Here is a 26,108-nt window from a genome sequence, read left to right on the forward strand (position 1 = left end):
AAATGATTAAATACCATTGCCTTCAGTATTTTTTCGCGATGGAAGCCTCCAAAACAGTCCCAAACAACCGGTATACTTCATGGTCAGCCTTCAAGAGAGAAAAAGAGAGAAGCCATTATTAGGGCAGCCTGTAGTGTGCAGCAAGAGAGCCTCCCCAAATAAAAAGAGAGGACTCCAATTTATAGATTAGGGCCTCCCATGAGCCAAAATGGCAAGAGAAGGCTATAATGACAAGTAAAGAGCCACACAATAGTTGAAGTGACAAGAGTGAGGCCACTTGTCTCACTTTCATCCACTTTCTAACAAGTGTGAGGCTCTCTTGCCACATGTCCCAATCTAAGAGATGGGTTCTCCCATAATCTTTACCTTTAAAAATATCCCAACTGATAGACCTTCTGCCAAATGTGCTTTGGCATGTTCCCCCATTTGCTCAATTCTAGACATAATGATGCGAACGGAATTTCCATCAAAGGCGGGCCAAAAATAGTAACCCTCCTAGGGTATGTGTGGTCTTCCACCACTCCAGACCCTCTACGCCAGAAAATGGCGCGATGATTTTCTCTTTCCCCTTGAGCGCAGCCCCCAAGACAAAGTGGGATCCAAAGTCGGTGGCCACTACCATTCAGGATCAGACAATTCTATCGCATCATCTGCAGGATCTCCGCATCACCTACGTTCTTACTCATCTATGGCCTTTGGCCAGGATGGAGCTTGGTGGATCAACCCACAGAGACCAGGGAGGGGAGATGGTGACCTCCAACTTGGAGGTGTGGCTTTTTGTGTTCATACATACCTCTCGCAGTACCTCTCCCCCCTTCTTACAAATATCTCCATTGTGATCAATGGAGCACGGAGTATGCATAATCTCGCGCTCGGGAAAAGTGGCAATACATGGAGGGCAGGATCCACACCCACTTGGCGCGACTCCACACCATGACAGATTGTGACTATTCCCCGTCTAAGCCCGTGCCCAAGACTTTTCGAGTGAAGGCAATTTCGGTAGTTCATCCTTAGAAGAGAGCTGCATCAAGCTATGGTAGGGGGACCTGTCGACATTCTTTTCCTCCAGGAGCACCATCTTACGGAGGGGCGTACCCGCCACGGCGGGAAGATTCTACCAAGCTAGAGTCTTACTTTTTAGTCTCCATCCCTCGGCCCTTCAAGGATGCAGGGAGGAGTGTCTCTGTCAGTGAGCAACTTCTACAGTCTGTGACAGGATCAGGAATCATAGTTCCAAGACGTGCCCAGTGGGTTACCATTCTAATTGGAGAGGATAGTGTTGGCTTCCTCAACATTTATGCCCCGAATGCGACTGCAGGTAGAGCTATCTTTTGGAGCACTGTCTGACAGGCCGTACCCCAGGCTGATTTTTGGTGCATGGGTGGTGACTTCAACATGATAGAGGCAACAGAGGACAAACTTGGAGGTGGCACGGCCACAATCTCAAGAGCAGAGTACTCTGCATGGGAGGAGATGATATTGATTCTTAGGGGACAGGACCCTTGGCATCTTCTAGAGTTTGGGCGTAGCCCTGGGAGTCTTAGCTTCTCTCTTGCAGCGTGCACTTTGGATGATGGCCTTGGGGAGGTCAATATTTTCTTACAGGAGGCAGCCCAGAGTAGATTGGAGGGATTTCGGGAGCAAGAGAGGAGTCTGAGGAGGGGCCAAGCCTCTTTACAACGTCTTCAGGAGAGTTCCCCGAACAGCCCGTGGGTTGAGAGTCAGATCGCTACCCGCACGGAGATTCGGTCCATTGAGGAAAGGAGGGTGGAATATAGATACCATGCCAGGGCTTCATTCTGGACTCAGGCCGATGACAGAGTTACTAGAGACTTCTTTGAGATAGCCGGCCCACACAGGAGGAGAGACGGTGTAAACAGGCTACGTGGCCGGGATGGAGCTATTGTTTCTAATCCCCCGCAAGTGAGAGCCATCGCCACACATTTCTTCCGATCTCTTCTCACTAGTGCGCCCCATTATACCCCCAAGTGATGGATGCGCATTTCTTCCGATCTCTTCTCACCGGTGCCTCACTATCCCCCCAGGTGATGGATGCGCGCAAGAGAGTCTAGAGGCACACAACATATGTGGTTCACCCCTCCCTTCGGTCTTTCTTATTGACCCCTTTCACTACAGAGGAGCTGGCGGAGGCGGTGAAGGCATTACCCAGGGGCAAATGCCCGGGGGCGGATGGGCTTCCTATTTCTTTCTTTCTTCACCATTGGGCAATGGGACCTCATGGAAGGTGGCCTTCGCACTGCCTTCAATGAGATTATGCTCACAGGTGCCATGCCAGAGAGGCTCACAGAGGGCTTGATACATTTGATTCCCAAGGAGGGTGGTGATAGATTGGAGTGAAAGAATGTGCACAAGCGGAAGCAATGAACATGAGAGAGAGAAAGATTGCAAGCAAGAACTGAGCTTTATTAGCTTGTGGTTACAGAGTACAAGAGCCAGCAAATAGGGCACAGAATGATATGTTGAATGAATAAAGGGAGCACCTCTTATATACTTGTACATGAAGCAATCGGCTGTAGGAAAACAGGCCGACAGCTCCACGACAGCATAAATAGAAGGATGCAACATTTTAACGAGATCCGGCAGTGGAGACCTATCACCCTTCTAGGGACGGCCTACAAGATTTTGGCCAAGGCCATCAGCAGGCGACTTCAACCTTCCCTCCCAGACTTATCCATGACACTCAAACTGGTTTTTGTTCAGGATCAGAGCATTCTGGACAACATCTTTACCTTTTGGGAGGCGACAACTTCGCCATGATGCGACAACAGGACCTCATTGTGCTACTCCTAGACTTTGAGAAAGCTTATGACCGGGTGGATTGGAGGTTTCTGGAGGGCACTATGAGCCGGATGGGATTCCCCATGGAGTGGATTCGTGGAGCCTCAGGACTTTATTCAGCATCTCACAGCCAGGTTCTCATTCAAGGAGCCCGAGGCGACAGATTCCCCCTTTCCCGCTCGGTTTGACAGGGCTGTCCTCTGGCACCGCCTCTTTCAATTTGTCGCCGAGGCCATGAGTAGTTTTCTCTCCGCCCAGGAGACCGAACTTTAGGGCTTGCGCCTTCCCCTCCGCACACACGAGGAACTGCTGGACTCAAATTTTGCAGACGACACAGCAGCCTACCTTGCTGGAGATGTTGGGAATCTCCAGAGATTCGCGGAGGCAATAGAGATTTTTTGCCGTGCATCAAGAGCACAGATCAACTCGAACAAGTCGTGTGGTTTTTGAGTAGGCTCAGCACCCACCCCGACTTGGCGACCAGTTGAAGCTTCCCAGTGGATCACGAGGGGCACTCCAATCCAATACCTCGGTTGCCAAATTGGCATTGACATCTCTCCTGAGCAGCAGCTTACTCCGCTTCTTCTGAGTATTCGGAGAATAAGCTTCTATACTGGAGCTCGGCAAGGCTATCCCTAGCAGGCAGAGTGGTGATGGCGAACCAGGTACTGCTTGCCACCATGTGGCACATCACCTTGTGCTGGGCCTTGTATTGGCTAGGTATAGCGTTTGATCCGAAACTTCTTGTGGGCCAGAAGTGATGGGAGGCCAACCAGGGCCAAGGTGGCATTGAGAGTGATCATTCAGCCACATAGCAGAGGGGGGCTGAGCCTCATTGATCCTGCTATACAGACTCGTGCCCTACTGGGCAAGTTGATTGTTAGAGGACTCCTACCTAGAGGTGAGCCTTGGAAGGATTTCCTCTTGGCCCAGATTTCAGCCCCCACTCCGAGCCTTGGAGGCCCATGGCCGCAGAGGTCTAGATGAATCTTCACAAAGATGAGAGCCCGTGGTTTTAGTCCCGCCTTTGAGGACAAATTCGCAGCCAGTCTACTTCATGCTTGGGATCATCTCAGGCCAGCCCTCAAACAGATTGTTCTAGTAGCCTCAGAGGAGCAGCTTCGGCAGCCTTTGATCTGGAACCCCCTGATCCATTTACCCAGTGGCCACATGCTAGGGGCCCGACCGCACATATCCCGGGGCACCTTGAGCATGGGACCAACCAGGTCTCTTGGAGATTGCGTTGCACACAGGCAGTTACCTCAGGAGCAGCAAGAGAGAGGCCTGACAAGGATCTGGGGTAGAGATAGGCTCAGCATTGACATTGACTCGGCTATTCCTCCGTAGTGGCCGACCCCCCCCCCCCCAAAAGTGTCGCTAGGCGTGTTCACCAGACACGATATCCTCATGGCAGTCCATGGAGCAGATAAGCACAGTGGTCTGCTCACTTTTTTCTATTGGATTACATGGCAAATTAGAGAGATCAGAGCACCCCATGGAGGATTTCAGAGGATGCACCTTGCAGAGGGTGAGGGTGATTGGTTTTCGGGCACGGGCATGGCACATAGATCCAGCACCGGCCAAGGTGGCCAGGGCGAGATTTTGGCGGTCATGGATTTGGGAATGCTGACCTCTTGTAGTGGGACCCTGGAGAGTAGACATGGCATGATCCCACAAATCGGGTGGAGACTCTAGATGCCTCTTTCTTTGCATATACAACGCGGCTCGACCATTGGCCGAGGGGCCGGGATGAGGTGTAAGGGAAGACCAGTCAGACATCTCTTCCGAGGTGATGAAAGAAACTGACTGGGAGGGTCGGGCTTGAGCAACCTGACCAGTGGATCGCCACTGAGAGGATCGCGGCCAAGTCGAACCATTGCCTTGTTGTTGAGCTCTGCAGAGTAGGTGCTGGAATATTACCCCCTCTTGATCTCCCATTTGGGGCATTGCTACCACCGTAGTGGTGTTGGAGGTGTTGCCTATATTTTCCTTGGATTTAAAAACACACTCATCATCAAAATGTCCAAGCATTTGGCAATACGTGGAAAATCTATTCTTTTTGGGAATATTTTGCCATTGGGGAATGGGTGTTGAGGCAGGGTTTTTGGAATCAGTATTGTTGCCAGGAGGTTTGCCTTGATTGCCTCAGTTGCTGTTCCCCTTCCCTTGTTGTCCTTTTTTATTAGAGGGGATATTGGACACAAGGGCCCCCTCTTGAGTGGAGGAGGAAGAGGATGACTTCTTGGGATGAAATTGGTCATGCAACCGAGCGAAGCGCAAAAGTTGGCACTCACACTCATATAGGTTATGCATAGGTTCTAAACTAATGGTCTGTGTGATGAAAGTAAAGAAACTAGGCAGCAACTTGTTTAGTAAAGTGATAACCTGGTTTTCCTGTGACTTGGCAAAAGCAATGTACTCGGTGTTAAGGCGCCAATATTCAACCACTTTGACGGTCAATTCATCCCCTTCTTTGATAGAGAAAATTTGAATTTGATGCTCGAGATCAATGCGACGCGTGCGATCACGTGCAGCATCTCTCTCTACAAGGTGTGCCCATCAATCAGAGATAGGGGAACTTAGAGTTGAGAATGAAACTCTGACAGAAGGCCTTCCATGAGCTCCACTATAGCAGTGGCATTTCTAGCTTCCCAACAGCTGATGACTTCAGGGGGTGCTAGGGAAGGGTGGGGTTTTGGTTCAAATCCCTTTACTAGGTTCCAGGAACCTTGGGAAGTAAAAACCTGTTCCATAAGATTAGTCCGGGTGGTATAATTAGACCCCTTAAAACGAGTCTTTTTAGTGAAAGCATTTATGGACATAGAAACATGAAAGGAAGATGGTGGGGGAGTCCAGGATGGCTGGTGCCCATATCCGGAGTGTACGGTTTGAAGAGGAAATACAAAAAATCCACCAAGACAAGGCCTAGGTGCAAGACCTGTCGAGGATACTCCATAAGATGGAAAATAAGTTTGGGCACTCAGCATAGGTGGAATACCTGGTTGAGGCACGAATCCTTGGGAGGACACATAATTAGGAAAAATATTGGTGCCAGGGATGGATTGGTGAACCACCTGATACCCCGGAATGTTAGGTGGCACCGCAGTGTCAGAGGGCATAGTGCTAAGAGATACCTGGGATGGGTAGAACCCATGTGCAGGACCCAAAGGAGGTGCAAGCGGTGATGACTGCACACCAACACTAGTAGGAAAAGCCATGGGTTGGGTGGGAGGGTTTTGTGCTTAAAGTTGAGTAGTATTCCATAACACATTAAGAACAGGGACAGAAAGTGAACCAGAGGAGAAAACAGTGTTACCTCCTTGAACACCAGAAGTCTGAGAATGAATTGTACTCCTACACCCTCCTCTGTTTGGGTTAACAAAATGCCAGGGATCGAGGGTAGTTGATGGTACCGTTTGTTGAACCTGTGCTACACAAGAAGATACCCAAGTAGAGTTAGGAACATACGTACTAAAAGACACATACGAACCTAACGCGGTCACCGGCAGGGTTGACGATGATGGATCTCCGAACGGCCAAGGAGTATCAAAACTTGGTTCTCAAAAATCTTTCCTTTTTGTCCATCCGAAATCTTCCTCGACGTACGCATGGGTGTCCTAGCAACCGCGAGCCCGTGCATTGCCTAGTCAGAACCCTCTAGGATCCTCCTTAGGTGTCCTAGCACTTTACTCAGGGACTCCTTCGTCGATCCTCGCCCATCGTACCGGAAGTGCACCATTTTAACCGTACTGAGGCTAGTCAAGACCTCGGCAGGCTTTGCCACGAGCAACGTCCCTTGAGGACTCCCCGCCAGCTGTTCCAACGAACCTCCTCTTAGAAAAACATAAGCCAAATGCTTCCTCCAACATTCTGGCGTAAAACAGCCCTTTGAATGAAAAAACAGAGATTCCAATGCAAGTAAAATTCCAGTTTGAGATTGGTTCCAAAAACCCTTAAAGTCCCATACCGAATTCCAGTTCATCGGCTAGAATGAGAAGCAAGGCTCTCCAGATGAGGCTGAATACCTGGGTCCAATACATGCACACTAGCTGTGGGCATGTATCCTCCTCTGGAAGTAACGGCTGATGAACTCGGAGAAGAAAAACCATATGCCAAGGGTGTAGAGGGTGAGTAGGTAAAAATAGGCTGGTCGCCTCCCAATGAAAGACCTCGAACAGGGCTCTCTAGTGAATAAGGAGTTCCATACTCCGTGTGATCTAAATCTGAATAAGGAGAATCAATATCTGGTAAAAAAGGCTGATCCTCCTGAATCGTGGGTAGACGGTCCATGCTATGTGCTCTCAAGGTCTTCAATCCTTTTGCTCACGATAGCTTTGATACCATAGAGGGCAAAAGAGACCAAAGGACCGAATATATGAGAGATCAGAGTAAATCACACGGTACAGGAGCTCTATATGAGACTCCGAAGGAGCGGAGAGGACTGTTGTCCCAAAAACGCAGATAACGATGCTGTAGTAAGCCTAATGTAAACTCTGATATATGCCTGATGTAGGGCTGATGTAAGCGCAGAAGTACTCCTGATGTAGAAACGCTGAGATCAGTCTTGAAGTAGGCGATTACACCTACCTACTCCTATTGTATATTATCAAAACATGATGTATAAACAATAAGTGTTTAGATCTCACTTAGATATGAACACTTGAACAATGTGCACTGAAGTTAGAATGTATAACACTAGATGTACTTGCTACTACTTGCTACTCCAAAGCTTTACATGGCTAAACCCTGTTGTGTTAAGGCATGTTATTGCTGATCCATGTCTAGGCTTGCCTTTTCCATACTTCATTGAATGAAGATTGATCCTAGTCCTTCTTTTCATAGGGATTCTGATGGCAAGTCATATGCTGGTCAGCCACCCCATTTCGGGTCCCAATATATCATCGAAATGTCATTAAACATGTTCACATTGTGCCAAAAACATGTCTCAACCATTGACGCATGTCCTAAGCACCTCTAGCGTCTTTAGGAATATTAAAACTACCCAAATCAGCCCACAATATCCCTAACTTTGCCTAACAGGAAGCCGTGGCACTATATTAAGGTGTGCATTGGACTGGGATAGATCAACCTACTTGGCCGAATTGAAGAGCAAGTACCATCAAGTCACGATGGCAACACACAATGTTCATAAGACTGCTTTTTGAACAACCTTTGAATTTTCTAGGTGGTTCCTTTTGGGTTAACCGATGCTCCCCCACTTTTAATTGGATAGTGGATCATATCTTCCAAGATCATAGGAAGTTCATTGGAATGTTCAAGCAACCTCAACGCACATTAATAAATCTCTCTCTCTCTCTCTCTCTCTCTCTCTCTCTCTCTCACACACACACACACATCCATATGTATCAAAGGGCCTTTGATTTGCTCCTACCGAAAGGTGACCACCTGTGAATCATTCGCCACCACTTGCATACGCACATTTTCAATGGTACCAGATCCAAAGTAGGCATCTGCCAATCACAAAGGTTCGTCAATGCAAGCAGCATAAGAGCCTTAAATAAGCATGTTCATCATTTTCGTACATGTCCTTCAAAGTCCCATTCTGGGTGGTTACATACCTGCTCGTACGCGCTTTCTCCGCTTCTTTGATTTTCCAAATTCTGGACTCTGGACGAGCATGTATGGAGGCAGCTGCTCCTCACCATTTTCTCCTTTGTCACCCCGCAATTCTTCCAGGGAGCTAGCCAATCTCAGGGCCTCCAAAAGATTGGCTTTTAAGACGACCTGCGGGTACACGCGGGGCTGTACAACAAGCAATCTAGGCGGCCGGTCTGAATCATAATTGTAGATGAGTCCATGTGAGGTCAAAGCTGTAGTATGAAGGCAGCTACGCCCTGAACTCTCCAAAGCTATCTTGATATGGTACGTACGGCAACCTTGACGCATGTGTGTACGGCCATCTTTGAATGCCGTACAGAGTTTGCTTGGCACGTCTCCACCAAACAAAAGGCGCGCATTCCAGTCGACAGATGCGCTTGCACACGCAAGTGGCCTGCTTCTCACACGTGTGACGTGCGATTGGTTCCGGTAATGGTGATCGTGTTGGAGACCTGATTCCGCCTCCAAGCAGGCGAAGAGATTTGGAAGAGCCTTGGACACTTGCCGCACTCGCAACAGCAGTGTGGCCACCACTCTTCTGCAACAAACCATTTATTCCCTACAGTGGAAGTGAGCGAAATGGTAAGAGCGGTGATGCACTAGATCGGAGACGCGCATCCATGGATGGTGATGGAAAGTGTTGGAACCGCGCTTAGGCTATTTACTGGACAGTAAGGCTGAAATTTGAAGGCTGCAACCTTCACAAACTAGGGTTTAAAAAAAGGCCATCCAAAGTAGAATTTACTGGAGTAATGGGTTTCACTTGAAGGCCAAGGTACCTTGGCCTTAAAATTTGAAGTCTTAGGCATGGTTACAAATTTCATAGGTTCTCTTAGACAACAATCCAAGCAAAATCTACACCTTGAAAGCTTCTCGTCTACTTGATTCTTCATAAACGCTGAAAACAGGCTAGTGCCCTAAGCTATATCAAGTATTGTGTATATTCAGAGTGAAACGAGAATTGAAATACTGAGATCATAAACATGAAATATAAAAGATTTTTGATGCAAGGACCATACCCACGTCAACATACTAATGAGTACTTAGAATGTCCAGTAAATTTGAGGAATAAGCTAGAGGAAACCTTAACTTAGGAGAAGGGAATGAAGAGATTACTTGATGTTGTTTCAAGGACATAGACGTTTATAAGTGCGAGGAACTGTTAGATGTTCTATATCGACGAGATTTGCCTAGGTGCAGGTGTGTTGTTAGGGAGAGTTAGAGGGCTAAACTAATATTTAAGTTGGTTGATGTAAACAAAAAATGCATAAGGGGACAGTGAAAGGTGTTAATTAAATTTACTAAGGTGAAAGTACTAAATGGGTTTAAGCATCATAGCGCTCATTGCCCACATGGAAAGTGCTTGGCAAGGGGGTGTAGCTGGCATGTAATAGAATGGAAATGCCCAATTGGGAGCTTTAAGAGAAAGAGTCGTGCAAGAGAGGCCATACATGGTTGGGTGATAAATTGAAGAGAAAGAGTCATGCAAGAGAGACATACAAGAGAGAGGCCATACTTGGTTGGGTGATAAATTGAAGAGAAGTGCCCTTTGTATTATATATAGAATCAATTATGTTTATTTGCAATAAGAGAGAGGCCGTACATGGTTAGCTAATGAATTGAAGAGAAGAGCACTCTATATTATCTAGGTAATTGTTATATGCAACAAGTTAGATTTGTTATTGGTTGAGATTATAAATTTTAGGATGTGTACCTAGTTTAAGGCTTACAATTGATGTTTTAGATGGTGCACATCTTGGATATTAGACAATGATTTTTTTTTGCTCAATAGCTATTTTAGGAGTATTTTACAAAATAAATATATGGCCAAAAGAAAACCCAAAATGATTGATCTTGAGTGGGTTATGAAGATAAAATTGCCAAAAATTATTGCTCTTGAGGGGGTTATAAAGACAAGATCATCAAAAATCATGATGTCAGCACATAAGCTATAACTTTTGAAAGATTCACTAAAGGCTTCTATACTTTCATATACATTTAAAAGTATATATTTTCCAATCGATCTCTATTTACAGCAATAGACTCTTAATTTTTAACCTCGCACACTAAAGGCAATGGTGTTGGAAGGGCACATGGGAAAACAACTTATATAAGCTTTTTGCTTTTACTATTGAGGTAATGTAAGTACAAATAAGCTATGGCATGAAAGATTTGGTGACCTCACTTACGATTTTAAACTAGAAAGGATTAAATACATGATCGATAATTTAAAAAACTATACATAAAAATAAGAGAAAGATAATCAATTAGTAATTATGGAGTTTTCATTGCAAATCAAGCTTACATAAGCAAGGGGTTCAATCCTTAATAACTCCTCAAACGAGCATCTTGAGTTACGCCTACTCCTTAATTTTTCCCTTTGAAAACCCTAAATTTTCTCAATCACCTTGAATCCCACCTCAAATGAGCATTTGAGGTGCACCTACTCCTCAATGTTTTTCTTTGAAAGCCCTAACTTTTCTCAATCACCTTGAATCCCTCCAATTTCTTCTCCATAATCATCTCCATCTCTAAATGTACATGTACTCTTTCTACCTTTTTTTTTACAGTAACCATTGTTTATAAACCTTCAAGCAACAAACCTTTGACTCACACACTTTATGAGTAATGCTTCCCTTAATCCATGCAAGATCACATTTCTAACACTCCCCCTTGATCTTGTTGGAATTATGTTGTGGGTTGTGTCTAGATTGTTTTGATGTGAAGATATAGCCCTAGTGCCCATAATAGTATGTACTTGGGTCCTTCATAGTAACACTAATGAGTACCATTCAAGTTGTGCAATCTGTCTCTCATAGAGGGTTTTGGACCACTTTCCAGAGTCATGGGGTACCAGGACCAGAGGTGTTTGGGATTGTTCTTGCTTGAGCTGCGGAGATATAGAGATAGCCTGCTTAGGCGCACAAAGAGCCAGACCCAGAGGCACACTAGAGACTTCTTTAGTCCAGCCATCACTGCGCCAGATGGACCACAGCAGCACAGCAGGACATGGATACCGCCCACACCAGCGGTACACTGATTGATCGTGCGATTGAGCTTGGGTGGTCCAGATGCCCACGACTACGGAGGAGGGCATCCTAGCATAGACGGAGGTTGCAGCAGCGGATTCGGATTATTCTTGCGAGACATGCGGGACACCCAGTCAGGGTGCTGACCACAGAGGATATTGAGGAGATCCGGCAGCGTCCGATGCGGCACATATTATGAGATGGAGGCACCTCCATAGTGTACCCCCCCGTCCCACATGATATGGAGGCACCTCCATAGCGTACCCCCCCTCACTATATTCACACCCTATAAGGGTGCCAGTAGTATCATCTTTATTTTTCTGCTTCTTATTGTTGATGATGATGATCGTCTTCTTCTTCTTCCAAGCTTCAAAAACTTTTTGATGATGACAGACTCTTTTCTTTGATGAAGTTCTTTTATTGCCTTCCTTCTTGATGCCTTTTTGCTTCTCACCTTCTTCTACCACTGTTCTTCTTGATGATGGACGTGAATGGCTTATGATAGTGAGAGAGAGAAGAGAAAAGGGGATTGAAGGGGAACTTAGGCTTCGCAAGGCTCTGATACCATGTTAAAATTATACGAAGTACGCACAACAGAAGCAATAGTGGATGGCAAGATTGAGCAACATATATGAGAGAGAGCAAGAACACAAGATGTATAGAAAGCTTCTAAATTACCTTCTATTTCAGCTACTCCAAAGTTTGATTAACCTTCACCTTCAAGTGTTGTGTTACAAACAGTGAGGCCTCCTGCCCTTTATATAGGGTTCTAGGGTTGGGCCAACCCTTTATCATTTGTACATCATATAGTTCAACAACATCTTTGACAGACCCTTTATGAAAGAGTCAAAGATGATCCGTGACTGGGACACTGACCACATTTACATTCAGAGAAAAGATCTTATCTTCAAGATCAATCTATGTGCGTGGAAGGTACACTCCATGAGTGGCAGACCATTTGCAAAGGACTCCGTACAACAACTCAATCCATAGCAGTTCATTAGTGCCAGACATGCCATAACTTTGGTGCGGCAAAAGGGAGGTAAGGGACTGAACATATAAGCTAGTTTTTTTCTTCACTTCACAAACAACAAGGTGGAAGACAAAAGTGGAAAAAAATGTAGCACGTCATCTAGAAACGCAGCCCCATTGGTGCATTTTTTCGTCGAAAAGTTCCATTTGCGTTTTCAGTTGATTGGAGTTGTGGAGAAAAGGTCGGGGAGTCTTTTATTTGTGCTGTTGATGTTGTGCTCTTAGCCCAATATCAGAAGAGGCAAAATGGCAACACCTTTTTTCTAGGCCGACAGGCACAACATTGCCGTCCATCAATAGCATCACTACATCATTGCCCATCCCGCCGCCGCAGTCACATTGTTGCCTATCGATGGCGACGGGGCCAAGCCATCTGGTTGCTGCACCTACAACATACTGTAGCATCCTTGCCTCATGCATAGCAAACACAACCAAACTCCGTGTTTAGTAGAGTCAAGCAACATATTGGCAAACAAACAGCAACGAATCTGTAGCAGCGCAAATCGAGTAATGCAGCTCAAGTTTTTCTTCAAGAAAAAAAAATCCTTCCAAACCTTTTTTCTTTAAAAGTTCTCAACTGTTTCTCTGAAATGTTGCCAAAGTGCTTTCCACTCACCCTTGCACATTAAAGTACAAGACGATTTTGTAACTTTTGAACCCGCTCAAGCACACCTTTCAAACTTGAATTATTTTTTGCCTTGTAAATGGAGTTAGACATTGCCTTGTTTTTTGTAAGTGGTAAGACCTCTCCTACCCCTATCAATCATGTCGAAGAATATTGGAGCCTCAATTGAGAAGTTTGATGGCGAGGGTTTCCATACTTTGAAAGTTCAAGTAAGATATATGCTAAAGGTCAAAGCAAAGGGTGGATCTACATTTACGTCGAAAACTCAAGCCTTTGTGATAAAACATGGTATGTCTAAATCCAACTTGAAATGTATCTCTTGCAAGAAAATGGTTTCATCAAAGTGAAAGAGTAACAAGGGTGATGCACGAAGCCACTATGGAAGAGATGGTACCAAAGATGTTACTAAGGTAGAGGGGAATTTTGTAAATTCCTCAAATGTTCCAGATAAGCAACTCTTCTAGTTGAGGAGTGAAGCATGCTTACTAGAATTGGGAGTGAACCATATTTCTCTATAACTCATCACTTTTGTAAAAGCCTAATTTATAAAGACTACCTACCTTGTCATCTATCCTATGGTTGAGAGGGGGTCATTTTGTTCTTGTATGTCCAATGCTCACCTTGCTCCATGTTTGGCATTGTCCCATGGTGGCATTGAGAGGGGGTGTTGAACAAGATTCATGAAAAGTACAATCAGAGTTGAATAATCCTGCATTGGCTTTTTAAGAAAGACAGTGAATCCCAAGAATGCCCAAAGTTGCCTTATTGTCCGAGAAACTGACCAATCCAAAACCTTCTAGATCCGCTCAAGATCCATGCTCATACCATCGTGGGAAATCCGATAACCTAGATAAGTAAGATCTTTACAAAAGAACTCACACTTAGAGAGTTTAGCATACAATCGTTCCCGTCTTAGAATTCCTTAAGGCTACCCTAAGATGCTCAATATGCTCCTCCAAGGTATGACTATACACCAAAATATCATCTAAGATTACTTCCCCAAATAACCTCGAAAGTGATCATTCGTCATCTATTGAAAAGTAGTAGGAGCATTTGTGAGCTCAAAAGGTAATACAGGATACTCATAATGGCCCTATTGTGTCTGAAAACATGTCTTAAAGACATCTTCCTCGGATATCCGTTTTTGGTGATAACAAGTACGAAGGTCAATCTTCGTTAGAGGGGATAATTAAGTTCCATGATAGGGAATACTTTCTGTTGCATACTTTTATGAAACATACATGAAATATGTAATAGTGCCAATGGCGAGGGGATAATTGAATCCCATGATAGGGAATCTAATTTTTCTTTTCTTTTAACTATATAGTTGTTTTGAAAGTGCTAAAACTTGACGTGATAACCACCTCCACACCTAGATTTATAAGCCATCTTTAAATAGGTTTGTTTCATTTTATCTGTATTATTAATCTATTATTAGGTAATGCAATCAAAATATGCACGAACATGGCTAGAAAATTAGAACTTTTTAAATTAAAATGATAATGAGGGTGTAGCCGAATGTAGCATGTTAATGAATTCGACATCTACTCACATGCAAAAAAAAAAAGCTTCATTGGAAATGAAGCATAAAGAGTACAAAGAGCTGGCCCTTTGTTGGAGCGTTTTGAACCTTGCCAAGTTTAGCATGCATGGAGATTTGGTCTCCTTATTATCCTCGAGAGAGATCATGCCTAATGCAAGCTTTAAAAATTTAATAGCATAAGATTACGATTCTATTTTGAACTGCTAGGGAAAAAAAGCCACGTGAGATTGCAATGACCTTTTTTGCCCAGTTGATTGCTAAGGTCAAATGATGGCAAAGGTTGATAATTGTTTTTTCCCAACGGATTGCTAAGGTCAAACATCAAGGGTACAATAAATGCAAGCTTTGAAATTTTGATAGCAAAGGTTGACCATTGTTTTTTCCCAGGAGTTTGGATCCTTGGTGAAGGTTGGGTGCTAAGCTTGAAAGATTCATGTCAAATACCTACCGATGCACAATTCTCTTGAAGGCATTTTCTCTTGGTGGTTGCTCAAACTAATGCACCCTAACCATCATGTAATTGCTCCTCCCATTTTTCAATGCACACTTCATATTGTATGTCCTCTCATGAGTCACCACCTCCATGCTGCAGTGAGCAATGTACGTCGTTCACGCATATGGAGGCTGCCTCAATGCTACTTAACTTCATGTTTCTTCATCGTTGTGCACTAGCACAAGGATTATGATTCTCCGAGCAGCAAAGAGGAGCTTGAGTGATGATGGACAAAGCAAGTTTTCTCAATGATTAGACCACTTTGGCTTTTTAATGGATTAAAATAGCTATAACAAATTTTATTCTTAATTTTACCTTTTTAAAGTCTCACTTTTTTTAAAACCCAAAATGCAATAAATCCCCTCCTCAAACCCATTTGGTCCCAAAAAATGACTAACACTCAAGAGAGTGCTCCCCTATTAAGAAGGCAAGTCTCAAGTGACAAGCTTTAGGATGAGATGAGCCGATTGAACGTATATATGAGCGGAGGAATGATGGAACCCCTAGAAATAGGAGCCACCCATGGATCCTTTGGGCCCGGATTCACAAACTAGCTCTATAAACAACATCATAAACTTCATGGAAAGCGCATTCAACCACCCTATTTTTGGGCAAAGCTCTAGTGAAGGATTAAAAGTAGGACCAAGAACCTTATGATTCTTTACTTGAATTTGTATCTAGAGTTGATTAGGGTGTGCAGAAACGGATTAGAATCAATATATTAGCATGCTAAAAATCAAGAAAGATATTAACACTAATGATAAAAATTAAGCATAGTGACAATGCAAGAGGTTTACTCATATATATTTGATCCATTTGATTTGGTTAAGAATCCCCTAATATTTCTAGGTTTGAGCACCATCTCCCTTGATATGCTTTCCCACTTCTTCTAGGTTTAAGCACTTTTTCCCTTGGTATCCTTTCCCACTTCTTCTAGGCACCTACTTTCATGTGAGCCAGCCATAGTCTATGACTTATGAAGCTCCTACAAATTTTTGATGGTCACATACCACTCCCCCTTACTCCAAACATTTACCCCATGGTCTTCATTCGGATGCATTAGATGTTCACAAGGATCTATTATAGGATTAAGAGCATTTAATTAGTGATGCATCATTGTTACACATGGGGTTGATGATGCTTCACATATTGGATCTCATGAGATACCTATGAGCATGTGATGGACCATGAGGAGCATAGGACATACGATGGACCATGAGGAGCATAGGTCTGAGTTTCTTGTGTTAGATGTGTTAGGCTACTCCTCTAGATTTTTCACATGTGGAGGCATTCCTGATTTAATCACTACTCCTAGTTCTCATAGATTTCTTGACAACGTTTTTGTGTGGATATAGTTCATGTGTTTGAATAGTCAAGAATGGTACATGAGGGTAGTGATGAATTTGTCAAGGTGAGGCCTCTTAGGAGAGGCAAGGTTATGCATATGGATCATATTCTTTAGATTATATTTAATGTTGAGCTAGGCATTTTCTTAGATTTAGTGTTGAATATTTAGTGTGATGATCATGTTTCTACTTTGGATTATCATACATATGTAGATGGTCTTGCATATGAGGATGTGTTGCATGGTATGGATCATGCCTATACCTGTATTAATACAGTGGACCATGTCTTGGATGGTGCAAGTGATGTTACATGGGTTGATGGCATTGGTTCACATTGGTTCTTGCATGATGCCTACTATGAGTCATGTTCTCTTGGCTCCTATGGATGTCGACATGATCCTATGTTCTTCGAGGCCGAGACATTTGTTTTTAGATACATTATATGTCACTTGGGATGTATGGTACTTGATTATGCGTCATAAATTGTGGATGCACATCCTGATTTGGGCCTATATGGTGAATCTTTTGTGCCAAGAGTACCCAACATTCCCGCCATGAATTATGGGATACCTTGGATGTCGAATTCACACTATAGTTGGCAAGGATGGACTTGTGTGCTTTCCCTTTGACCCATAAGCTATGACTATATTGATTTCAGGAGTCCAAGATGTATACCATGGGTATCTATTTGATCCTAGAGTATATACGACTAGCTTCATCATCGACATTGGTTCCCTACATCTACCATTTGATCCAAGTGGTTGGAGAGCCATTAGCTGGGAGTTTGCATTGCTGAGATTTCCCTTTGATCCAAGCGGGAACATGGTTAGCTTTATCATATGACATTCCATTATCCTTTCCATTTAATCCCAACGGTCATGCAACTTTAGTGTGACTCATATTTTGGCATTTAGTTCTTGACATCGATACCTAGTTATGGGTCGATTTTTGTAAAAAGCTTTTGTATATAGCCACTTGTATATGTTTGTTTATGAACAACCACCCTTTGATTTTGAGGATATAGGAGGGGATGGTTTAATGAAGCAATTTTAGTATGCACATGCACTTGGGCATGGGCCCAGGCAGATGGGGCTTAGGGCATCTTTATGCATGTAGGATTTGGGCACATGTGGCCTTGGGACTATAAAGGGCGTATGGCCTATGTACTTTCATATACCTTTTGATACTTTTTATTATTTTACATGTGATACACATTACTTTCTTGGAGCTTATAGCCCAAGCTTTCATGGTGGCTACTCCCATGAGCAGCAGCATGTGTGTACTCCATACTAATGAGTGCAAGCTATGTGTACTCTAGTCAATGAGTGCAACTCTCATTCTCTCTCCCTAGATTCTTTTCTTGCAAACAAGATGAGCAGAGACTTTTGCAAAGTCAATGGTGCAACTCAAGTGACACTAAATAAAGTTTTAAAGTTAAGCTCTGTATTCATTTGATCTTTAAGGTTTGAAAGTCATAGGTTACATGGGAATCATAACTAAGACACTTTTTCATGTATGTCTTTCAACCACAAAGTCTCAATCTTCAACCCACACCACAAACTAAGTTTTCTTCTTTTTTGTAAGCAAGCTAGACACTAAAGTCATGCTCAAAATTGCACACATTAAGACCTCTCGCAATGGCTACTCCTATTCTCAAGAGAGATTTAAGGGAGAGGGGTTCCATATTTGGGAAGTCAAAATTAAATTCTTTATAATATGAGGACTCTGGGGCATTTTATGTGGTAGGGATATTTTTCCACATTATAATATTATATAACAAAGAGTATGGAAAGGAAAATATGAGTTTGCATTATCCACCATTGGACTAGGTCTCTCACATGCATCACTAAGAGCATGGGATACACTTGACAACTTATTTGGGGCAAAACAGAATCACTAAAAAATAATCCTTAAAAATATTTAAGCTTAAAATTAACTTTGAAGACTCCTATGTTGAACTTGGAGTATCACACATCTTGCAAGAATTGGGGCACTAGTAGATGATGATGATTGTAATGCCATTTTGCTTAAAAGTATGCCAAAAAACTTTGGCACCCTTGTCTCAACCTTAAAGAGAAAGTGCTCAATAACAATAGTGAAGGCCTGCTTCCAAAGAACCAGTCATCAAAGGAATATGAAGAAATGCACTTACTATGGAATAGTAGGTTCAAGAGTGCTAGAATAAGAAGAGTGTAGGTTTAAACTCTCTGGAATCTAGAACCTTCAATGTATCTCCTCAAAGAACTACTTCAAGATTTGTTTTTAAACATATTGCTTGTAACTCCTAGTCACTTAAGATTTGTTTTTAAACATATTGCTTGTAACTCCTAGTCACTTAAGATTGTTTCTCTCACCTATGATTACATATTTCCTATAGCCAAAGTGGTAGATCAAGGTTGGCATGTAAGTAATTGGGCTCCCTAAGCTAGTTTGTCTTAGTGTTACTAAGTTGTAGGGTGTGTGTAGTCTATAGAAAACAAAGAGGTCTAAGCTATGGATATTGGAACAACTTCATGATGTGGATGTGTGTGCATGTAGAAGATTGGGCATGAGGTAGAAGAGATATGGAGCTCAAGCACCATGACTGTGAAGTACAAGGGTCAACCACTGGTGGGTCCTCGTCCTTATGAAACGGCCAAGGTGGCATCCGCCCCTGGTACAGACGAAGTTGGGACCCATTGATCGGTTTAGCAAATTATTGTCCTTGTAGAGTGCCCATAAAAAGGTTCCATCATAAAATTTATCCACAATCCAATAGGGTCCTGCCCAGCGGAGCTTCAACTTCCCAGGGTGGTGGCCGAGCCGGGATTTAAATAGTAAAACTGGATCCTTCTTTTTGAATGCCTGAAATTTGGAATGGCGATCAACCCACTTCTTCCTCTGTGCCTATACCACACCGAAAATGTAGGAGCTGACAAACCTGTCCTCCCCCCAACCTGAGCAACAGTTGCTCCCATCTATGGTCTAGGGATTCCTCCAATCCCAACTTCTTCGTCACTGCAATTCGCAGACTCGAAACCAGAAACTCCATCGGAACAACGGCTTCCACCCTATACACCAATTTAAATGGGGTCCATCTAGTTGCCACCTTGTGAGCTGTTCTAAAAGCCCACAGTGCCAAGTAGAGCTTCTCATCCCAGAAGTACGATTTTCATTAACCAGCTTTTTCAGAACCTTCTGCAACACTTTGTTACTGGACTCCGCTTGGCCATTGGCCTGTGGATAATAAACAGTCGACTTCTTATGGATAATCAAGTGCCGAGTCACCAATTCCTTAATTACTGCATTCAAAAAATGCCCTCCTTGGTCATTGATTAGTTCCATTGGACAACCAAACCTAGTCATAATCATATCATACATGAAATTTGCCATCGACTGAGCTGAATTGTCCTTCAGTGCCCTAGCCTTCACCCACTTGGTGTAGTAATCTGTCGCCACCAAAATGTACCTATTTCCCATCCATCTGCTTGAATGGCCCCACAAAATCCAATCCCCATTTCATAAATGGTTCTAGAGGTAGCACTGGGTTATGCGACATCCGGTCCCTCTCAGTTGGTTGCCCCAAGCTCTGATACATCCAACACTTCCCCATACATGTGCCACTCCCATATTTGCAAGTACATAAGTTCCTCTTATTTCACAAGTTCAATGGAAACCTCAATCTATTTCTTGCTTGAGCAACCCCTCTTTGCTCAAATCTCATGAAATCATTTGCAATCTGCTCAAGGGAGTTTAGCTTTTCTTACCCACAGTCCTTAGCTTTCAGATATATTAAGTAGATGTGTGCTCCAAGCTTCTCTTTGCTCCAAAACTTCAATGGAAAGCTCCAAAAACCATATTTTTCCCTCTTGCTTACTCACTCAAGAAACCCTAATAGAGAGCACCAAGCTCTGATACCATGAAAAGAGAGAAGAGATAGACACCATGGTAGAGAGGAAAACCATAATTAGCTCTCATTATCAGGGTAGAGAGGCAAATGCTAATTAGCTCTCACTATCTCAAACCATCAACACATACATGATAGAGAAGATCCATAGCTTTCCTTCATTGCACACCACAAAACATCACACATTATCCTAGTGATAACTTCACACTAAAATAACCCAAGTCTAATGTCTACACACTTGGGTAGCTGGACGTGGCCATTATTGTCCACACTCACACTACTAGACTGGTGTCCTTACACTACTGCTATCCACCAAATCCCGAGCGATGAGCTTGCATTCTCAACAATGCCCATTGACAGTCTCGACACAAGCAATAACATTGCGTCTACCTCAAGGAAAGAGCTAGGCTTGCAAATCATGGGGGATCAACATCTTCTCACACAAATGATTGGGAGTATGATGCATCAATAGAGACTCTTGTGGATTTTTCCATAGGCTAAGCTTATGGTGTTAGTTGGGAAAGGATTGTCCAATCCATATCTGGGGCCACAACAGAAGAGGAATGATTGCAGGGTATCTGAAATTGCATATATAGGGTCATTGAACATGAAAGGATTCAAAGACCTATGGCGCAAGTTGGGACATCCAAAGTAAGAATGGCCACAATGAGCAAAATGGTAGCACACCTCATGTGAGCCCAGCGGATACTACTTTTGTAGTATCACCCAACTATACCATGGACCAACTAACATCTTCTAACCCACAAGGCCATGCTGCAAGGACTCAAGATCATACTAGCATGAGCTTCACCTTCTTAGATCCTAGAGCTGCCCCCACCCAATACAATACTAGTGCACTACCTCATCCAGTGGGGCAAGAATCACACCAACTATGGCACCTATGACTAACACAGAATTGCCTTGGAATCACATGCCCATAGTTACCACGACGGTAGCCAACACCACTTCACACATGGAGCCCCCATGTGCCTGGAATATCCAGTATTGCCATTCCTAGAGGGGTCACATCTCATTCTAGTGGTGCCAGTAGGACACATACCTTATGTTGCACATCTACCCCCACCAGGGTTTAGACCAATGCATCCTCATAGAGTTCCACATGTTGCACCTCCACCTACTCCTATCATGGGGGATGGGTATGGAGCGGGTTTGTCCGAGCAGGTTTTTTTTTACAACCACTCTCCTCTCTATACCCATGTCTTCTCTTTCTTCTCCCCTCCTCCTTACTCCTAGCCCAACCCAACCCAACCTAGCCCACAGCGCAGCCCAACTCACCTCCTCCCCCCACCTTCCAGCCTAGCCTAACCCCTCCCCCCCTTCATGCTTTCACTCTCCCTCCAACCCATTGCAACACGTTGTCCCTCTACACACACTCTCTCTCCCTCTCTTTCTCTTCCTCCTTCAACACACATCCTCATGCTGTCTCTCCCCCTCCAACCCATTGCAACATGCTCTCCCTCTACACACACTCTCTCTCTCCCTCTCTTTCTCTTCCTCCTTCAACATGCACCCTTATGCTCTCACCACCTCTGTCTATCCCTCTCCATCTCTCTCTCATTTGCCACCGTACGCTCTTTCCCCTATCTAGCCCTCACCCTCTCTTTCTCTTCCTCCTTTAACACTCATACTTATGCTCTCTCCACTTCTTTCTGTCGCTCTCCATCTCTCTCTCATTGCTACCATATGCTCTCTCCCTCTGTCTATCCCTCTCCCTCTCTTTCTCCATCATACGCTCCCTCCCTCCCTCTCTCTCTCCATGGCCTCCCTCCCTCCCTCTCTCTCTTTTTCCCTCTACATACTCTATCTCTCTCCCTCTATTTCTCATCGTCCTCCAACATGCACCCTCATGCTCTCTCCACATCTATCTATCCCTCTCCCTCCCTCTCTGTCTTTCTCCCTCTACACACTCTATCTCTCTCCATATCTTTCTCTTCCTCCTTCAACACCTCTCTCTCTCTCTCTCTCTCTCTCTCTCTCTCTCTCTCTCTCTCATTACCAATATATGCTCTCTCCCCTTGTCTAGCCCTCTCCCTTTCTCTCTATCCATGCTCTGCCTCCCTCTCTCCCTCCCTCTCTCCCTCCCTCTCTCTTTCTCCCTCTCTCCCTCTCCCTCTACACTCTCTCTCCCTATACACACCCTCTCTCTACCTCTCTCTCTATTTCTCTTCGGCCTTCAACACACACCCTCATGATGTCTCCACCTCTATCTACCCTTCTCCCTCCCTCTCTCATTCCCTCTCTCTCTATGACCTCCTCTATCCCTCCCTCTCTCCCTCTCTATATTTATGTACATAGAGAGAGCAGGAGAGGCAGAGAGAGGAAGAGGGAGGGAGATGGAGAGGGAGAGGGAAAAAGGATCGATCCTGCCAATCTCTCTCCCTCTTTCTTGTAACTAGCCCCCCTCTCCCCCACTTTCTATCCCCTCATCTTTCACTCTCTCCCTCTTCCTTATGCTTAGTCTCTCTCTCTCTCCCTCTTCCTTATGGTGGGTAGTCTCTCTATCTATCACTTTCTCTCTACATCTCATTCTATCTCTTTCAACCTCTTTATATGAAAATTTCATAATTCATTAATTTGAGCACCATCTTCCCCCCTCCCCCTTGTGAGCACACCATACCTCTTACACACCCATACCCGCCTTGCGCACTCCATCCCCACCTTGTGCACCCCCATTAGCCACACACTTTGTGCACCCCCATACTTGACTTGCGCACCCCCTATCACACCATCACCCTTTGCACACCCCTGTCGTGTTCACCCCTGCCTTGCACACACATCCCGCCCTTGCACATACTCGATTGCCCCCTTGCACATACCCCCCTTTGTGCATACATGTCAGTATGCCATCAGCTTCTCTCTTTGCCATATCCTCTTTGTGCACAACACCTATCCACCTTGCACACACCTGTTCGTGCTAGGCCCCTCCATGCTTTGCACCCTTGCGTACACTCGTCAACTGCCCCTTACATGCCTTGCACACACCTTTCTCGCTGCCCTTGCAATCACCCTGTGTTGTGCACACGCATCCTCGCTGCCTCACCCACCCACATACCCGCACACCTCTTTATGCCCAACAACCCCAATCGCCCCCTCCTCAATTCCTAGTAGGCCCCCGTCTCGGCACCACTTTGGTGCCCATGCTCTCTGCCTCTCTGGCTCCTCACCATGGCCTCCTCCAACCACACCACCTCTTCAGCAGGTGCCTCAACATCCTCTCTTCAACCCCTGCACACCTCACCCTCCACCTCTCCTGTAGTCACCACCCTCTCCACCCCACCCACAACTGTCCGCTGCCATCCCCCCACACCCCCCTCACCCTCTCCGTGCGTTGAGGTTCTCATGCCTCCTACCTCTTGATCCAAGCAACTCTCCACCTCCAGAGGAGGGTGCTCCAACCACACCCTAAGCTCGAGCCTGCTTACTTTACTAGAGCAGCATGACATGCGGATGCCCCTCTCATCTCGATCGTTTCTGACATAAACATGTTGGGGACGACATCAACATATCTTCTTCACCCACCACCACCTCCTCTTACTCCTCTCCTAATGCCACCTTTGGCAACAAGGACGACGATCCCACATTTATTCCTGGAGCTCGGGCACATCCCCCTCTCCCACCTCCTCCCATGTCCTCACCTTCGAAGTCACCCCATCACCCCAAATCACACCTCCAACCTCTACTCCTTTCAGATCCAATTCCACGAGCCCCACCCTTTCATGTGTGCATGTCTCACCACTCTCTTCACTTCCACCACTCAGCTCACCTCTCTTGGGTTGGCAGTCCTCACCTCTTTGCCTCTTCCTACCGGTGATCACTCCCTTTGTGCATCTCTCATCCGTAATTTCCCCTCCTTCAGCCAACCTTCCCTCATAGACCGTCTATCTGCACAGCACATCACCACCCTCCTTGTTCCCCCACACCCCTTTGTGGCATGCTGCAATTCCCACACCATGATCACAAGTAGGTCACCCATAGAGCTCAATGCTGCCACCACCTCTCTCCTTAGTGGTGATGGCTCCTCTCCACCACCCCACCTCTGCAACCTCCAACTCTACACCTTCTTCCACTACTACTTCCTCTTCCACGACATCCCCTCCACCCCTCGCCCTCTCATCTCTACCCATGCCATGGAAGCTTCTACTGCCTCTACAACATGCCCTTCCCCTTTAGCCACTTCACCTACAAATCCATCTAGGCCAAATGTCATCACTTCCATATCTGGTACCACAATTCAAATGGCTCCAATTTTTCATGGTCCTCCATCCGCTTTCTCGCTACCATCCTTCTTTGACTTAGCACATACCGGCAGCATCTCTTCTCCTCCTTGCCATCAGCACCATCAGATTTAGGCATAGGTCCGTTAGGATTCTCCTCGCCCTCGCCAACATCGCCACACACCCCCTCGCACCTCAAGCCCTTGGGTGGTCACCTTCGCTTCCTTCTTCCCCACTGTTTGTTGCCCCCACAACCATATTCAGATCCTGGATCTCCCCTGCCCGTCCCATTCTCTTCTAATCTGAAGTGAACACCCATTCCATCCTCCAACTCTGAAGCGCACGTCCGTTCTTTCTCCCCTGAGAAGCAAACGCCCATTCCCTTCACATTCTGAAAGTGTACGTCCATTCTCTCCCAAATGTATGGCCATTCCACAGCAAAAAGAAAAACATTTTTCTCAGAGGGGTTTGGTACTACAATTCCATATTTCTATGCACCTACGCTCGGGTAGGTTGGTGCGAAATAACCCCCTCTTCGATGAAGTAAGGTCTCGAGATGCCCCTCAACAAGTAAGATCGGACCCATTGGTAAATACCATGGGGAGTCAAATGGTGCTTATTTTTTACACTACGGGTGAATACCTCCCCAGTAGTGGACGAGGGGCCCCAAACCCTGAGGTAAGAGAGCTTGAACCATAGTGTATGGACAGACCATCTGTCTTGGAACCAGCTCCTATCTCTCCAACATATTCTCTGCAATGCCTTGCATCGTGGCTTTGCAACTTTATCCTGGGAAACACACAGTCTGAAGATCCTAAACCCAAGGTGAGAGATATGGATTAACCCCAACAAAGTGGGCCTGAATCACCTTTAGATCTTAGAGTGGAATTCAGCTAGAGTGAAAGCCATCAGACCCAGACCTAGTTACCAGTCTGGAGAGCTATACCTGTCTCAGGGGTGGTTGATTCATTCAAAGATCCATAAACCTTACCAGACCAAGAACCCGGTCCATCTTTCCAAAGGCCTGAGACATTACACCAAAGCAGGTGGGTCTACCCAAGCCCATCGCAAACAACGACAAGCCCGCCTATCTATCAGTAGTACCCACCTCAAGGGGCGCACCCAGTATACCAAACGGGACAACGTGGGCCACAACCCACCAGTCCTCCTCCCAAAGGGCAAAGACCTCTAAAATTCTATTATCCACATGGACCCACTCCTCCACAAACCATTCCCCAACCAGCACCGCCTGGCTCCTGCCACCACAACAGGGTTGACACCTGAAATGTTAAGATTAGCCATGGAAATAGGGAGGGGGTAGCCTTGGGATTCACTCCCCCTGCACCTGCTTAACACAGACAAGAACAAACTAAACTAGCAAACATCTCTAAATTGATCACAAAGTTTGATGGTACAAGTGACCCCATTACTTACCTAGAGATGTTTAATTAGATTTGCGAAGCATTTGCCCACGTAGATGACTAGACTAAGATAAGTGCTT

The 26,108-nt window shown here is 45.0% G+C and overlaps 1 protein-coding gene across 1 annotated transcript in view; it reads right to left on the minus strand.

Annotated features, from left to right (window-relative positions):
* The window catches only part of LOC147636542 (GTP-binding protein, HflX), a 58,618-nt gene extending 49,436 nt beyond the window's left edge, over positions 1–9,182 (minus strand). The window contains exons 1-2 of the mRNA XM_086802012.1: positions 8,379–9,182; positions 8,206–8,270 (exon numbers count right to left, since the gene is read on the minus strand). Of these exons, the coding sequence (XP_086658138.1) occupies positions 8,206–8,270; positions 8,379–8,970 (657 nt within the window). The 5' untranslated portion in view covers positions 8,971–9,182. The remainder of the gene's footprint in view (positions 1–8,205; positions 8,271–8,378) is intronic.
* Positions 9,183–26,108: the final 16,926 nt, after the last annotated feature.

Source organism: Cibotium barometz, chromosome 8, assembly GCF_041138505.1.
Source record: "Cibotium barometz isolate CiBa-2024 chromosome 8, ASM4113850v1, whole genome shotgun sequence".
NCBI lineage: Eukaryota > Viridiplantae > Streptophyta > Polypodiopsida > Cyatheales > Cibotiaceae > Cibotium > Cibotium barometz.